We start from the raw sequence: 16,735 nt of genomic DNA, 5'->3' as shown, positions 1-16,735 counted from the left end.
GGCACCGAGGGCTCTGCTGGGGAGCTGGGCTGTGCCGTGGGGCTGGGGCTGTGCTGTAGGGCCAGGGATTTGGGGGTTCGTGGTGTTTTGGGCCACTTGTGGGCACCGCCCTCCCTGGCTGCAGTTCCCCATCCCAATCCCTCACCCAGGCACCCGACCGTAAAACGTGCCGTATTTAAAACAGCTCCTCACGGTAAACCTCTAATATATACCATGCTGAAGCGGTACAGACCCCTCGCTCAGGAGGGTCCTGCCGTGGCTTCTGGCAGGTTGTGTTGGGGTTTTTATTCTTCGAACTGGCGGTATAACTGGTGATGTCTGGTAAATGCTCTGGTGCCCTCGGAAGTTCCTCTTCAGAGGATGCTGAACTACAGCTTGTTGCCTGGGAGTTTATTTGTTAGAGGCAGTAAATGAAAGGCACACACCCCCCTCCCTCCCACGGGCTCCAAGGAAACTCCGATGAGTCACTTGGGCGGCGTGTCCCTGTCCGTAGCTCTGCTCGAGGCTTACAGAGGGACAGAGCTCTCTGTCTCCAAGCAGCTTCGTACTGGAGCTGGCCAGGGCGCGCCTGTGTGCTGGGACTCTGCCTTGGCTTTGCTCGGCGTTGGTTTGCCGAGCGTTTCCATTCCGGTGGTGGAGGAGAAACCAAGCGTTAAATAACGCATCGCTGGCAAAAGGTTGTGGAACAACCACAGTGGCTGTTCCCGTCTCTTCCTTTGTTTTGGGGTGATGAGCAGCAGGGCGAGCCTGACTTTATCGTTACTGGAGAACGCCAAGCAATCAAAGTTGACGGGTTTTTTTCCCCCTTTGATAAGTCCTGCTGCGCAAACCACAGAAAGGGAAGAGGATGCGCGTGACCCTGTCGCACTTCTCCAAAATGTTGCTGTGAGGTTGTGGCCCGGTTGTCTGGGCTTTTGGGCTTTGTCCTAGTAAAGCATGAGGGGTCTGAGCGCAGCTTGAGGTGGGGAACGCGCATCAGTACATGGTTTCATTTTTAATAGAGGTTAATATCAACCTCTGTTAAGCAGCTTTTGGTCACAGGAGACGTCAGAATGGGTTTCTCTGTATTGAATCAGACATATTCAGTCTCAAAGGTCTTCAGAGATTTTTAAAAAGTGAAGCGCAGTTGGTCTTACCCGAAAGTCCACGACAGGAACTTAATCTTTCACTGCAGGAACAGCAAAAAGGCCAGATTTGTGCTTTGAAGTTCACTCATCTCCCATTTTCACTGCGTTTCTAGCTTCAGAAAAAAATGTTTCTGTTCCTTCCATCAAAAACTTCCTTCAAGTTGGGAAGGGCACAACTTCCCGATGCTCTGGGTCAACTTTAAACAATTCCTGACAAAGCCAGCACCTATAAATACACATATCCCACCGTCTCTGACTCAGCCGTAACTGAACCGTAGGATTGCTGCCTGCCTACACGGCGATACACCAGATTTATTGCTATTATTAGCTGATGTGCGGCACAAAAGTGGGAGCTGTAGGAGGTTAAGCTCTCTGGAAGCTTTCTGGCCAATTCCTGTAACTTTTCCCTCTGCTACCCCATCCGCAGGTGCCTTGAGAAGCAATGGCCACAGCGGCTCTTCTGAACTTAGCACCGTCTCACCGCTACTGCCCTTCAAGCACAGCAGCCGCTTCCTCGTGGACAAACGCCGTCGACATGCACGTCACCAGGCCAAAGTCTGCCAAGGGACGCACAAGGCCAAGCTTCAATTACTCTCAGAGCGTGGAAGCCTGTCCTTGCCGGGTGCCATCTTCCCCGCCACCAGCAGCTCCTCACGAATTAGTGAACAGCCGGAGAGCATTGTTCACGAAACCGGCGTTCCCACCCGGCCAGGTGTCTCCCGAGGAAATCCCAGAGCTCCTGCAGCAAGTGCCTTTGAGGACCTCCTCTTCCCTGAACAAGTACAGGGTGCTCCCCTCCATCGGCTGGAAAGGCGTAGGGAGCGGCGCTGTGGAAGCGGTGGCTGAACAGACTGACCGGCTGAAAGTGAGTGAGGGGCAGGAGGACGCTCCGAAAGCCAAAACTCTTTCTGGAGAACAAGGATCTGCCAGCGAATTGTCAGAAAGCGATGTCCCCGGTGAAGAGAGCTCACACGTGCAATGTCCTCCTGAGAAGCTGGGGAGGAAAATGAGGCAAGAGAGCCCTTCGACGTTGACTTTAAGTTTGGAAGAGCCGCCGAAGGAAGAGTCGCACTTGCTGCTCGCCGTTCGATCTCCCTCTGGTCAGAGATTTGAACACCGTTTCAAGCCCACCGACAGTCTCCAGATGGTCCTTGCCGTGGCAGAACAGAAAATGGTGGCCAAGTACAAACGCTGCAGCGTTGAAACGATGGAGGTGCCCCGAAGGAGTTTCTCTGACCTTACGAGGTCCCTCCACGAATGTGGGATTCTCCACAAGTCCGTGCTGTGCATCCGACAGAAAGAGGAGCACGACGCAGATCTTTAGGCGCGCAGAGGCGCCGCCACGCCGCTCTGGGTGGTTCTGCTGAGTGGGATGCATTTCTTCTTCTAAAAAACTGGAATTCTGATATTTCCTGGGCCTACTTCTTCACCTTGCCATCTTCCAAAAACTCCCCTTGAAGCAGACTTGTGTATATGTGTTGAGATAGTATTTCAGGTGTATATACCTGCTACATAAAGAGCATCTTTTTTTCACGTGTGCCATCACAAATTGCTTCCTGAGCGCCACCAACCTTTGGCCTTTTTGGTTTTCTGAAATTGCTGATATTCTTCTTTGAAGACTGAAGTTTCCAAGACCTCTCCCCTTCTCCTTTCCTGTATTTCGGGAAGGTACCGCTTCCCAGAGTGGATCCAGATGCAGAGGCGCCTATTTGGGAAGGTAGAAACGGAACTGTTTTACTCTGGAGGACCATCTTCAGTAGGTTATCATCGTCCTGAACATCTTCTCGAGAGCAACTGAAAAGGAGATCAAACCCGAAAACCAACTGGAAATAACAGTAATAACACGTTAATGGATTATTGCGAAGTATTAAATTGCAAGACCGATGGTAATGTACCTGTGAGAGCTCAGCTCTTTCTGGGTAACCTCAGTGCAGCTTTTAAGAGTGCAACTACGTCGCCTTTTTCAGAACAAATAGTTATTATTTTGGCTGTATCGGTGAGCAGCGGGATTTTCTACTTAGTTTTCCTTCCCTCATTCAACTCGTGTGATCCATAGGTAAGAATAGATGGAGAGTTAAGATGGGATGTTACAAAATACTTCCGTTTAACCCCTTTACACTGAAATGAGTTAGTCCAAGAAAGCAAGTGCTGCTTTGAGAATTTGTAAATAAAAATATATTGATTGGATTTGACCGAGGAATGGGCTCAGGCAGTAGACCCTATTTTACTAAACCATCATTAAAAAAGGCCGGTAGGGTAACTTGGCAGGTTTTAGGTAAATACAACGTGCTTGTGCTAAAAAAAAAATCTTCTAGGTTTCTAATGGAAATTCTTACGGTTCAAAGGCGATAATTCAATCTGCTAAAAAAATGGACCACTTGCCATATGGACGAGCTAGTTTCACTATCCTGAGGTAAACCCAACTTTTTCTGAACCTCAGTGTAACTGCCAAACCAACACGGAACGGCAGTAGTCGTGGAAAACTGATGCCGGTGTTGACCAAGAGCGTAGCAACTCGTTCTAAAGCAAGCGTTCCGGGTCCAGCGGCTTTACGGAGACGGTACCTGATGGAGGTGTGTTCCCTGCTACTGCGGGCGATGGTAATTGCACAGTAGCATTCCCGGTGCCTTCAGGGAGACCGAAGCACACGGTGGGTGCTTTTAATCAAACCTCAGTGGGGAGCAGAGTATTTCACTGAAGGGTTCAGGAACAGGAACCATTTTCTGTGTTTCATTCAGCATTAAGCGGTTCATTCCCTTCTGATCTTGTGTATGCTACGTTACTTCTACATTTCAGAGTGTTTTCATACTGTGTTTTCATACAATCAATAAAACCTTTTAGGCTGAAACTTGAACTTCAAATGATTTATGTGAACTGGAGGCTTAGCCATTGCATCTCCTCTTAAACGTGAAATGCCATTAATTTGATGGCGAGTGCCTCGGGGACTGCCCAAACCAGACTTTGGATGGTCAGCTGCCATCCACGCCATCTTGCACGTACCTTCCTGGAGTTTGTATCTTCGTCCTGTATTAAATACAAGAGCGCAGCGAAGAAGGAAGCCCTTCGGATCTGTGACTGCCCGCTGCTACCAACCAGAGACACGGTGACCACCACGCAGCTTTGAGAGCGTACAGGGGCCCATGCCTTAACCAAGAAGAGAAGAGTAAGAGCAGCCTGGATCACAGCGGTCAGCACTTCTCAGGCTGGAGGAAATTCCTCCCGAGTATCTCCACCCAAGATAAAGCTGAATGAGTCTGGCCCTCTAACTAACTCACCCGTGCTACAGCACCTCCAAAGATGGGCATTTTAATTATTTCCTTTTCTAAAAACCACAGTCAAGGCTTGATCTAGGCAAGCGCAGTGCCAGGGAAATGCCTCTTTTCTCCCCTAGTTCTCCTTCTCTTCCCTTCAAAAGTCTTCTGGGGATGCAGGGGAGGTCTTAGCAGCAACTCTGCCAAGTCTGGCCCAAGAAGCGCTGGGGGGGGGTGGGGGCGAGGGAAGAACGGTATTTATCTGACCTCATTTATGGTGTGGTATCATTTAACAAGCTTCCTTGGGGGCAGCTTTTAAGAATTTCAGCTTTAAATCAGGTGAAGTTCAGTCTGTCACAGGACGTGTTCAGAAGGTCATAAATAGAAAACTCATCAGGAGTCCTGGCTGGGAACGTCCCTACCTAAGGCTTTTAAACGACAACGTATTCAAGCAAGAAATTAGCGGAGGCATCGTTCAGTAGGTGTTCTTTATTCCAATTAAAAGTACATTAGAAACAGCACACAGGACCAGCAGCAGCTTTCGTGACAATTCAACCCAATACTCTGCTGTCACGAGGTCATTCAGCTGTACTATTAAAGTAGGTGATTGAAACAAGTCTTCCACTCGACACGCAAGCACTCACTCACCTGCCACTTTAAATAGGTTTCCAACAGAATAAAAATAGATACACCCCAGAATACAAAAAGTTTAATTTTAACATTGTTTTTTTTTTTTTCACTAAAGCCTTTATACAAATTGATAAAAGGGTGCACAATTTCCTAAAATTTTAGGTACATTTTAAATGAGCCTTTTTTTACTTGGTAAAAGGATCCATGTTCCTGTCTTTGAACAGAATATGATGGCCAAAATTGCAAAGAAAATTCCTAGTTAAATTTACAATTTATACATTTGTTTTGAAGTGATTCCTGCACCGAGCAGCAGGCCCATGGCAGCTCACGCATGTCCCATTTTCCCCAAAAAGAGCTGTGCACCCTAAGTTCTAGGTCAGGAGCCTCCTTCTCCTGGAAACCGGGCTGGGGGAACAACCCACAGGCTTTCAGCTGCGCGCACAAGAATGGTCCCAACCGAACTAAAAGCCCGAGCACGGACGCTGCAAATCATTCCTTCTCCGGCAAGGATCACCCTGGGGCGAGGGACTGATGACCTGTTTTGCACTACGAGCACAATGGAAGTGGAGCGCTTCCCGTCTGCAATTTGCCTGAGCAATTTAACTCAAAACTCTGGTACCGAAACATATTGTAACAGCTAAATTTGGTGTTCTAAAGGTTATTATTCTTTTTTTCTTTTTGGTCAAGACAAGCTATCATGATTTGTTTTGCTTTTATTCCTATTACTGATCGGTGAAGCCCAGCAGTTCTGCACGTTATTCACGCGGAGCTTCACAGCAGCATCTTAGAACTGGCACCGCCTGCCTAAAGGTGACCGACCCCCCACTCCAACAGTCATTAGCATTTTAGGGAGGCGAATTTATTCAGAAAATTAATTAGTACAGTTCCCTTCATACTGCCCCTCCCTCCCCCCCCACCTCGGCGAGGTTAAACGCTTCAGATGAACTTCTAGAGTACGTACTTCAGCACTGTCACCACTGCGCCGCTTTACGGAGAGTGGCCTTCTAACAAGTCGAGGACAAATGAAAATACTGCCCAGCAAAAGCAACACGGCACCTGTGTTTGCGAGTATGAGCTACTGGAGACATCCTTCGGACAATTTACGTAAGGAAAAGCAGGGCAAATCCATCAGGAAGCCAGAAATGAGTTTTAAAGAGCTCAGGGGAGCGCCAGAGAGAATGACATCCTATTTTGTACAAGTTGAGTTTTTAGCCAAAAACCAGCTGCCTTGTTTGGGGTTTGTGGTTTTTTTTTTTTTCTTTTTTTTCTTTACTTATGTCCATTTATATATTTGGCTGTTGAATTTTAACTGATCAGGTTACTGCTGAACTTTATTCCAATTGAAGGCAATAAAGCTTTTTTTTTTTTTAAATTTGTTTTAGATAATTACATATTGCCCATTTTTTGGCAAGTGTATTTCTTAGAATTCGAAAGATCTTCCCGTTTTAAGGCTAAACTAAGAAATGTTAAAAGCTTCTGTAAACATTTCCTCTTCCTCCCCATAGTTGCACAATTTGAAGTCCAACTGCAATTTTTAAAATGAGGTAATTTTTGTGTACTCATATCTTAACGAGTCCTTTTCGGGACTAGCTGAGAGGCGTGCCAATCTGAACGCTGATCCAATTGTAGTGGGAGAGCTTCCACAGCAGGGTACACACCAGTTCCAGCAGCTGTACTTCAGTTAGTTATCTTCTCAATTTCGTCCAAGTCGTCGGTATCCAACTTGTTTATCTTTTTGTCTGGGAAAGATGAGAAATAAGTCAGATTTCGTAACACAGAGCAGAGAAGGGAAAGCTGCTTTCTTTAGCTGGGCTTGAGGAGTTCAGGCTTATCCAAGAAATGTTCAGTCAGGTTTTATAACTACAACATAAAACTTTTTTGTTTTATCAAAGGCCCACCCGGGTACTCGACTGGTACCATCTGGAACATCCACTTTAAGGACTATCCGGGTAGCCAGCAAACAGACAACTCGGCGTATTTCTGCTCCTATCACATGCAGCAGTTCACAATCCCAAGTGACATTACACAAAACGCAGCTGATGAGCTCTTCTGCGGTCAGTCTAAGGCTCGACAAATATCCATGAGATCTGCTCAGTACCCAGCTAGTCAAAACTCTGCAGAAATAACATCGAATTTTAGACAAAGTCTGAGGGTACGTACTGAAATGTTCCTGGATTCTGTTGAGAATATTCATGCTGTGCTTGCTGTCCACCATGTTAATAGCCAGTCCTCGCTTGCCAAAGCGACCTGTACGTCCAATCCGGTGCAGATAAGTCTCATTATCTGGATTTCCATCCTTATCCACAGGAAGGTCAAAATTGATAACAACAGAGACCTGCTCTACATCGATCCCTGATAAGAAGAAAGCACCGGATTACACAACTACGTTTAAACCATTTTATAGCAGGAACAGCCTCCTCTGCGTGCAGTTTGGTCACCATATCCAGGTTACCCAACAGCTTTCAGAGGCTGCCTCCACAGGGAGTGAGGAGTTAAGACAGTCTCGAGCTCTGAAATGGATCTTTTCCACAATATCCTTACAGGGCACTTTGACATAAAAACCACCTAGCTGTTGCACCGGAGAATCCCGCTGGAACAGCTAACAGAAAAACAGTTGGAGCTGCTCAGCTTTATCCCAGCGCTTACATGTTTTGGAAACTCCTCCCTCCTCTCCAAAACTGTAAAGGCCTCTTGTTTTTCCCAAGTACTATGTTGTCTTAACTGTTCTAAGATGTCAAATTGCAACACAAATTCCTACCGGACTTCAGTACTTTTCAGATATCCGTATTTTGGAACACGTTTATTTTAAACACCGAGGTAAGCCAGGCTTGGCGCCAGAAGCAGAAAATGCTCACAGGGTGGACTTTTTCCTCCCAAGCTGCCAGGAAGCCTACAAGGAATCCTGTGTTTACCCACGGGCATCTTTATATGCACAGACACGGTCAGCAGCCCAAAAAGTCCAGGAATTACTTTAAGGACCCTAATCTCGCCAGACTGGAACACCTGAGGATATGAATTCTTTCTGCAAGCTGGCCAGCAGCATGTTATCTTAGGACCTGCTGCTTCTGCCCCTCCCTGGCCCAGCTCTGCCATGCCCTACCTCTGGCACAGACGTTTGTGGTCACCAGCACCTTTTCTTTGCCCTCGCGGAAACGCTCTATCACCGCGGCTCTCTGTTCCACCATCATTTCCCCACTGAGCAATGCCACCTGATGGCCTTCCTTCGAGAGCTCCGCCGCCAGCCAGCCGGCCGTCTTCCGAGTCTGAAACACAAAGCGAGGCCCGTCTTGGGGAGGAAGTTTTAATGCTGTAAAGCAGGAACAAACCTCTCTGGGGTCGACTGGAAGCTCCGCGGCTGCTCAGTTTTTATATCTCAAAAGGAAACAGCTCCTAAGTGCTGTGCCCACCCCCCTCCCCAGGACAAACTGTGCTCCCAGCTCTCATATCAGAAATAGGAAAATGTGCATCTGCCACCGCAGGAGCCCTTGTTTAAGCAAAGTACGCGTTCTCTTTGTGCTCTGCTCCTCAGCTTTCACTCTGTGAGGGATTACATACATATGGTAAAAACTCACAAGCAGTGTCAAGTAAACAAAACTACTCAGCTTGGAAAATGTCAGGGTTTGAGCTGTATGTAGTTGTGAAATCCAACAGAGGCTCTACGCAGTCTTGAATTAAACAGTTTCCAATTACGTTGATTTTTCAAGCTCCGATTATGTCTGATATTATTACCACTCGAAACAGCATAAAAGCAGACTGCTGCAGCAGACTCCAAATACGGGTTTTATCTTGTCTGAGCTAGCTTTACGTGGCTGTTCTGGTGCTGTCAGCACTGTTTTTTTCCTACGAGTTTTGGTGGCTTCCAGAAAAAAAGAAGTCTCAGTATGATTCACAGGGAGACCCCAGAGGTATATCACCAGTTACCTGAGGGAAACGGAGTCCCAGGAAAAGCTACGTATTGGCCGCAGAACTACAAAGCTTCCCCATCCCTCATTCTGCCCTATTTTTATCCATTTTCCAGCCTCAGGGGTTTGGGTTTTTTTAGTAGTTCTGAGTAATACTTTGTTTTGGAGAACTGTGCATTAGTCTGATCTTTGCTTCAGAGGACTTCAAGAATAAAAATGACCTGGATGGACAAACCCAGAGAAATAAACCAGCTAGTGCTATCATGGCTCTCAAGAGTTCACTCAAAGAGGGAGCCAGAAAAGCCAAAGAAAAGGGCAATTCACGTTCTCCGTTTCTTTCTGAAAAGCATGCCTGGCCAGGTTTGTAGCAATAGCAGACACTAACGGGGTCGTTGGGACTGACGTTCCCCGAAAGGACTCACATGGCAGAAGATCATGGCCTGGGCAATGGTGATAGCGCCGTAGATATTACAGAGAGCCTGGAACTTCTCATCTCTGTTATTGCACAGAACGTAATACTGCTTAATAGTGTCCAGCGTCTCCTCCTCTCGCTTCAGTTTGATAATGTTTGGGTCAGGAACAACTTTTTGAGCGAACTTCCACACAGAATCCTCAAAAGTGGCTGAAAACAGAAGCATCTGGCAGTCCCTGGGGAGCATTCTGCAAGAGAGAGCAAAATGGGCAGGGTTCCCACGCAACGCCGTCGCCCCCCTGATATCCTGATGGGATTAATGCTACGGGCAAAGCAGAACAATAACCTCAGAACCAGTTATTTCAGTGGCTGGAAAGACTAATGCTAATCTTACCAACACCTGATCGTTCCCTCATGGACCAGTGGCATCCAGACTTGCATTCTTAAAAATGAATAAACCCTGCTCCAGGGACAGGCTTTTTATTCTGTAAGAAAATGAAACTGCTTGTCATCCCCTGACATTCTGCCTCTATTAACCATCTGGATTAGAGCTAAATATATCATTTTAATCTTGTTGCTTTATCGGTGAAGACACCGGTCAAGAATCTAGCCCTGCTGTCCCTACGTTACAATATGGCTATAATCGAAAGAAACAAAAATCACCTCGGGCAACGTACGCCGAGTACCTTACCTCTGAATGCGGATGCTCTGGTCCTGATGGCCCTGGGTTGCTATCATCACGTCAGCCTCATCCAAGACGAACACTTTGATTTTCTTGGGATCTATGAATTTCAGCTTGGAACACCAGTCCAGCACAGTGCCGGGTGTGCCGATTACAATCTGCTCAGAGATCTTCTGACCTCTCTCCACTGCCGAGACAGAAAGGAAGGCCTTCGTAAGATGGCTGCGCAGACAGTGAAATGCCCTGCCCCTCTCTGAACTAGCCTATTTCACCATCTGACTGCTCTATTGTTCGTTTACTGTATTGCACCCGAGGAACATCATTTACAGTCTGTTGGTAGCGTTTCGCCTTACTCACATTTATTGCCTCGGACAGCGTATGCAAGTTTCAGCTCCGGATAAAACTTTCCCATCTGTTCAATCACTTTTCCTGTTTGAAGTGCCAGCTCGTATGTTGGGGAAAGGCACAAACACTGGAGGGACAGAAGGATAACGCGTTTGAGATGACCAACACCCTGGGCAACACTATCACACTTGCTTTTTAAAATCCTTATTATTGAAGTTTTCCCAGGGACAGCCATGCGAGCAGCCGAAGAGTTTCTGAAAGCCATCAGTTCTACATCCTGAAACTGGGGGAATGAGTTGATATGATACAGTCACCTAGCCACTGGCTTTCTGGGTTTAATTCTGCTCCTCAGAATTGAGATTGCAGATACTCTGCTGGGGGACGTATATGGACAGTAGTGACGAGGAACCTAACACCTACAGTTAGACTAAGAGATTAGAACAGCATTTTTTAAGGAAAGAACTCTAGCCTTGGTAAAACCGCTCAACTATCTCATAAGGAAATTTGGTTTAAAAAGCCCTTTTCTGGGCATTGTCTGCTCTATTGTCACAGGTCTCTTCCATCCCAAATTCCACTTACTTAACCCCCTTCAGCCTGCAATATTTCTCCGATTTAATTTCTCGCAGAATGATATCCCCCTGATTTAACTCCTCACAGAGCAATCGCATCCTGAGCGATGCAAAGGAGGGACCGAAAGGAACAAGTTGTTAGTAAAATCCACGTCTTTTGCATTAAAGGCATTTTGGTAGATCCCCGAATCAGCAGTCCCTGCTAAGCAGTTTACATAAACGGCATCACAGAGGTGGGTTCATCGAACTACGGATTTCCTATCGAAAGTCTCAACAGAAGCCCAACCTCTTCACTAGGTGGCACTGCACCACCACGAAACCCTCCGAAACAGCCACGTCCCAGAAACTTTACCTGTGGATACTTGTTCCCAGGTTCAACACGACTGAGCATGGCCAGGACAAAGGCAGCCGTCTTACCAGTACCGGACTGAGATTGTGCGATCAAGTTCTGTGGGCTGCGGAACATAGAGCAGACATGAGGTCAACCAGATGAACCACCCGAATGACGTACTCATGGGGTTGAACGATAAAGAAAACGCGGCGAGTGGCATTTTAATACCTTTTAGATTCACCACTGCTCTGGACTGATGCCCAGCTTGACCAGCTACTCTCCACAGGGCAGAAGTTAGTTTCTGCCCTCTACCAACGCTCTCTGTCAGCACAAGTGACCTCTTGATTACGGAGATTTGGAAGGAAAACTGCGATTATCTGTCAGTACTTTTCCATTTCGCACATCTCCCCCTAGTGTCTTAACACTTCACACATTACAGCTCAGGGGCACGGAGAGGAAAACCAGCCACGCAGGATCTCAACTACTCCCACCCTCCCAGGATTTCTGGAGCTACATTCCATAGCAGCCTTATTATTTCTCCCCTACACCGACCAGGAAAATCGGATTGACCTTGGCCGAACACCGCGGCACTGCGTGTTCAGTACCAGCCCTAGGAAAAGGACAAATCCAGGGCTGCTGTCCCATAGTTCGTGCCCACAGAAACACCGTGGCATGGGAACCCTTTCACCACAGCCCGGACAGCTTCCCCATCACCATCCTCCCATCCAAAGTTCGGTAATAGTACACTAAACCTCTCAAATCCTTCCTATACTGGAAGGGAGTAGAAAGTATGTGTACATGGTTCAGCAAGCATCATGGGCAGGGCATTCTCTTGTATCTTAGATGGTCTGTTGAAGCCCATGGCATAGACTCCTTGCAGGAGCTGTGGTTTCCTGAAAACAGAGGAGTTTTTATACCGTGACCTATTAAAGTACATTTGGTTTTCATTTGTGTACAAAAAGGTGAGAAAAAACCTTGCAACCAGACCTAGAGCTGCCCTTTCTGTGTACCCGCTATAATCGCACCAGCGAAGTGACTATGATCAGTGCTTGAGAGCTACAACAAGTGACAGCAGAGAGTCTGGAAAGGAAGCTTTGCAAAAACCCCTCGATTTAGTAAGTCAGCCTGCACGCCTGCCTTTCACAGCTACATGGAAAACCTTGTGCCACAGCTCTAAGGCTCGCGCTGGGCTTCTTGTTCTAAAGCAGCTTTTCAGACAATCCCGGGAATCCCAGAGCAGAGAGCACTAATCCTGTCCTTTAGGCCAATCCCTTTTCCTCAGCGATGCCTAATCGTGGCGCCAAAATTATCACTCCTTGAAGCCTCAAAGACAGGACAAAGCAACCTCAGCACATGAGGAACAGAATGAAGTGTAATGTCATGAAATCATTGCAAGGACTTCAGTAAGTCGTGATGGATTCTGTAATACCAACTGACACCTTAACACCAGAGCGATACCGGCTTAGTGCACAAAACTGGTCAATGACTGATAAACGTAGTTCACCGTGACTACACCTAGTGATCCGTGGTTATAACCCAGCACTCAAACCACCCGGTGTCACCACTCAGTGTGGTGACACCGCTAGTCATCAAATGCTCATCAGCTGCTTTCTCTCAAGGGAGCTTTCTGGTCTCGGCAGACACTTGTGTAGACAAGGAGATCCAAGAACAACCTAAAATGCAGGTTATGGTGCTAGCGAACTCTCAGCCGATGACCTCCAAGCGCTTACTGGAGTGCTGTTAGTGGTGCTCAGAAGTAAGGGCTTTTCCTTCAAAGCAGGATACAGGTTTCCTGCCCACCATTTCCCACTGTTAAGAGCTTCCTATTCAGCACGACATGCTTTTTAAAAATCGTGTATTACTTTCAGACGACGGCTGGAACAAAAGCTCTTTGAAAACGTAACCTTGTGCTGCTCAGAAGCAAGGACGTACAAAGCCCAACTCTGCAACAGTTGCCAAGGATACACCAAGCCATAACAAAATGAAGACTCAATTAGTCTGGCTGCCCCCATCATTAACTCACTTGGATTGTTCGGCTATTGAAAGATGGGAATTAGTCTAACAGGCACTACAGGACCTCAGCTTTTCTTGTAGACATTCAACCACTAACATTAACAAAGTGAAACGACACCCTGACATTTCACGGTGAGAAGTCTCATCGGCTCCGATTTCCCCGTGGAGCTCGCAAAAGAGCAACAAAACCGAGGTCATCAATATAACCAACAACAATCCCAACAGGACAGCCTCTTTAGCACATTAAAAAAAGATAGAAATCTATCATGCCTTAAATACCGCTATCGTCGCTTGAAAGCTCCACTGGTAAAGGTATTCAATAGGAAGGGTCAGAAAATACTAACGCTAGTAGTCTCTCCAGTACATAAATCCAATATTGCTGGCAGAGAAAAGATAAGCTTTTCCCTTTGTATTGTTCACTGCTGCTGCTGGACCTTCACAAATAACCGCCAGAGACCAGGAACAGAAGGTGGTTGTGTTCGTTACTTCTGCCAGTAAAACAAATCTTGTGTTTTCCAAAACACTGCCGTGCTGCTGGAACGCCTGCTCCGAGCCTCCCTGCACTGGCTGGAGAACCGGTGGCAAAATAACGATGCCTCCGACACAGAGAAGGTCTCACTTTGCAATTCACACAACCCTGGTGACAGTGGCCGTGGAAGGACAGCCCTCCCTCCTCTCTTCGCCTCATCCAGCTTATCATACGCAAGCTCCACTGTGCGTTTGAAGACCGAAACCCATACATTAAAAATCAGAACAGTGTTGCTAGAGCTGATTATAGAAAGCCATGCTAGCTCCACACCGACCGGGACTTAAATTGAGCTCGTTTCAGATGGAAGCCTTCACAAGGCACCAAGATAAAATAATTCTCCTTGCATTTAAATAATACAGATATGCTAATTTATTAGTGACAAATTTGCAGTAACCTGAAACAGAAACCCATGCGCTTTTAAGCGATATCTCCTACGCAGACAGGAAATCTAACAGGACTCACAGTCGCAGTTCCTCAAAGGACTTCACGGAGTAGAGAGGCGATGTGGGATCCCTCTGCAGCACCTCCACTTGATTCGTTGTGTCAACCAAGTTACTGCGGATTAGCTTGTTCAACAAGGACTGGGCAGCTCTGTCCTCTGTTGAAAAAGGGGGTAGGAAAAAAAATAAATAAAAATACATCATAGCCTGTTTCAGGTGTCGCTCCCACTGAAACGCTGCACTACTGAGCCACTTGAAAAGGACAGGATGCATCCAAACACTGAAATTCTTCTATTACAGAGCAGTGTCATAAAAGAGCCCAAACTTCCTGAGGGAGACATCCATCAGGATATCCCGGAGGGTCACATTTAGTATTTAGGAAGGCAAACTAAAGCGAGCGCTGTTTTAAGGGGGACCTTAACAGACGCAGAACTCTGCCTTTTTAGAGTTTTTCAGAAGCTTTTTTAGAGCTTTTTTTAGAACTCTGCTAATTTAAGATATTATAGCTTAGCATCTAACTGGAAGGCGGGACAGGGTTAAAAGCCTCTTAAAGCCTTACCATTACCTGACATGGGGGCAGACACCTTTTAGGTGAGGTTTTTTTCTTTTTAAAGGAAGTTTGAGGACAAACGGTACTTTGAAAGATTCCAGGGCTGAAATGCAGCAAGGGCTGACAATAGGCGAGATCAAAACAGAAGGCTAAACTGCTGCACTTTGGGGTTTTGCTAATAAATCTGCTTTCTAAAGCACGTTTCTCTTAAGCCACCTTCTGAAGGATTTAGAGCCGTTACCCACCTCTTAACAGCCATTTCATAAAGGCAACATGTTGGTTGCTACAGCAACTCCAGCTCCAGGTTATCCAACTGCTCCTGTATCCAGTCCTGCCTCTGAGGATACTGCTATCCCCTTATTTCTCTCCACTCTAATCCAGGAGTCTCCCAAGTTATTACAGGACCCAATGGCTTTAAAAGTATTATGGAGGAAGGACATGTCTTACAATTAAGTCCTTGGGGCAGGATACAAGATCATCCATCCTGAGACATAAGGCAGACTTACTTTAAGTATATACAAAATTGATTTCGTTTCAACATTCCTCGCCAGAGCATTTTTCAAGAAGGCACTTACCCTTCTCCTCATCCTCCGTCTTCTCTACGTTGTCATCTGCCTTGACAACAGCACCTAAATTAAAACAGGCGGTTTTGGGGCAGACGTGAGGTCAGGCAGCCCACACCCGCAGACTTTTAGGTTTTGAATATTGTGGGAAAAGCTACGAAACAGCCCGTTTTCCTGACGAGAACAGCCCTGCGCTCTCAGTGCGCAGAAGAAACCCAGGTTATGGCTTGCTCTGTACGGCCAAATTGAACTTTATCAACCGTACCAACAGATTTTGCCCACACAGCTCCTCGAATACAGCAAAACATGGTTTGAAAAAGTTAGCCCAGCAGAACAAGCACGCGAGCCAGATATTTAGTCTACGCTGCTGTTTAATCTTAGCTTTATGTTTCCCTTTTGTGGAATTTCTTGACTAATCGGGAATTTACTTTGGCAGCAGCGCTCCAAACCCAACGGAAAAACATTACGCCCTTTCTAAGACCATCTGAGCGGCTGTAACTCACCATTGGCATCTGGTTTGGTTTTTTCCTCCTTCAGGTGTAAACTGCTCAACTACAAGTGAGGAAAAACACAAAATCAGAGGTCATTCAAAGGCTACCCTACCTACGTTTTACTACTGGCCAGGAAAACCTGAGCTTTCATCAAGGCTTCCGGATTTGCCGCCGGCTAAAACTATTGCACAGGCCCCAGCAAAAACCCGTGCTCAAAGGCAGACGAGATGAACTTGATTTCAAGAGTTTTAAGACAAATACAACTTTTTCTAAGCTGTAACGGCGACACGGAGAAGGGGTTTGTTTTCTCTCCCTGCGTCTCCGCTCCCTAATAGCTCTGCTGACGGCAAACGGGAGAAAATTCTACATTGCAGGGCGCAAACTGGAGCCAAGCGCAGTCCCGGCTGACACAAGCTGCCCCGGGACGAGTCCCTCTCGCCGAGGGCTTGTTTTACCCCCAGAAATGTGACAGGGAGAGGAGCCCTGAGCGTCTTCCCCACGTCCAGGGGCTGAGTTAATGCTCCCCACGCTGAAGTACGGCGCTTGAACGGCTCAGAAAAATAAAAAACCCAACACCTCAAACAAGTTTAGGTCTTGTCACGGAAAAATGAGAGGAAGAGGGATCTTTTTTGGCCTCTGGATGAAGGCCGCAGGCTCGGTGACCACCTCCGAAGCGGTGCTGCCGACAGGGCTGTGTCTGGACGGAGGGTGAGGGGGAAGGACAGGGGCCTCCCTGCCCTTTTGATACTCAAAAAACGAAGGGGGGGGGGGCCAAAATAAATTAAAAAGAAAGAAAGAAAGAAAGGGGGCTTTTTTGCTCCTAAAGGAAGACCCCAGGCCCAGGGACACCCCGAGGCGGTGCTGCCGGCAGGGACCCGCCGCGCAGGGGAAGGAACGGGG

At 47.0% G+C, this 16,735-nt stretch overlaps 2 protein-coding genes across 2 annotated transcripts; one reads left to right on the top strand and one right to left on the bottom strand.

The window, feature by feature from the left end:
* Window positions 1-1,569: 1,569 nt before the first annotated feature.
* On the top strand, window positions 1,570-2,451 carry UBXN10 (UBX domain protein 10). Its single transcript, XM_009325238.1, has one exon. The coding sequence runs from the start codon at window positions 1,570-1,572 to the stop codon at window positions 2,449-2,451; it is 882 nt and encodes a 293-aa protein (XP_009323513.1).
* A 2,400-nt stretch (window positions 2,452-4,851) lies between these two features.
* On the bottom strand, window positions 4,852-15,884 carry LOC103918000 (ATP-dependent RNA helicase DDX19A). The gene is made up of 11 exons (XM_009325237.1): window positions 15,848-15,884; window positions 15,357-15,410; window positions 14,254-14,389; window positions 12,050-12,142; window positions 11,271-11,373; window positions 10,362-10,476; window positions 10,014-10,191; window positions 9,333-9,570; window positions 8,109-8,271; window positions 7,169-7,360; window positions 4,852-6,747 (listed from the first exon to the last, which is right to left on the bottom strand). The coding sequence occupies exons 4-11, from the start codon at window positions 12,109-12,111 to the stop codon at window positions 6,686-6,688; spliced, it is 1,113 nt and encodes a 370-aa protein (XP_009323512.1). The 5' UTR covers window positions 12,112-12,142; window positions 14,254-14,389; window positions 15,357-15,410; window positions 15,848-15,884; the 3' UTR covers window positions 4,852-6,685.
* Window positions 15,885-16,735: the final 851 nt, after the last annotated feature.

The sequence above is a fragment of the Pygoscelis adeliae genome, unplaced genomic scaffold (assembly GCF_000699105.1).
Source record: "Pygoscelis adeliae isolate BGI_AS28 unplaced genomic scaffold, ASM69910v1 Scaffold36, whole genome shotgun sequence".
Lineage (NCBI taxonomy): Eukaryota > Metazoa > Chordata > Aves > Sphenisciformes > Spheniscidae > Pygoscelis > Pygoscelis adeliae.
This window is presented reverse-complemented; position numbering and strand designations above follow the sequence as displayed.

Bases quoted from the DNA above. Each gene is read 5' to 3' on its own strand.
- UBXN10 (XM_009325238.1), top strand. From the start codon at position 1,570: ATGGCCACAGCGGCTCTTCTGAACTTAGCACCGTCTCACCGCTACTGC.
- LOC103918000 (XM_009325237.1), bottom strand. From the start codon at position 12,111: ATGGGCTTCAACAGACCATCTAAGATACAAGAGAATGCCCTGCCCATG. The intron at 10,477-11,270 runs GTAAAGTTTCTG...CTGTCCCTCCAG, and splicing joins CTGGGAACAAGTATCCACAG to TGTTTGTGCCTTTCCCCAAC. The intron at 7,361-8,108 runs GTAGGGCATGGC...TCTTCTTATCAG, and splicing joins CACAAACGTCTGTGCCAGAG to GGATCGATGTAGAGCAGGTC.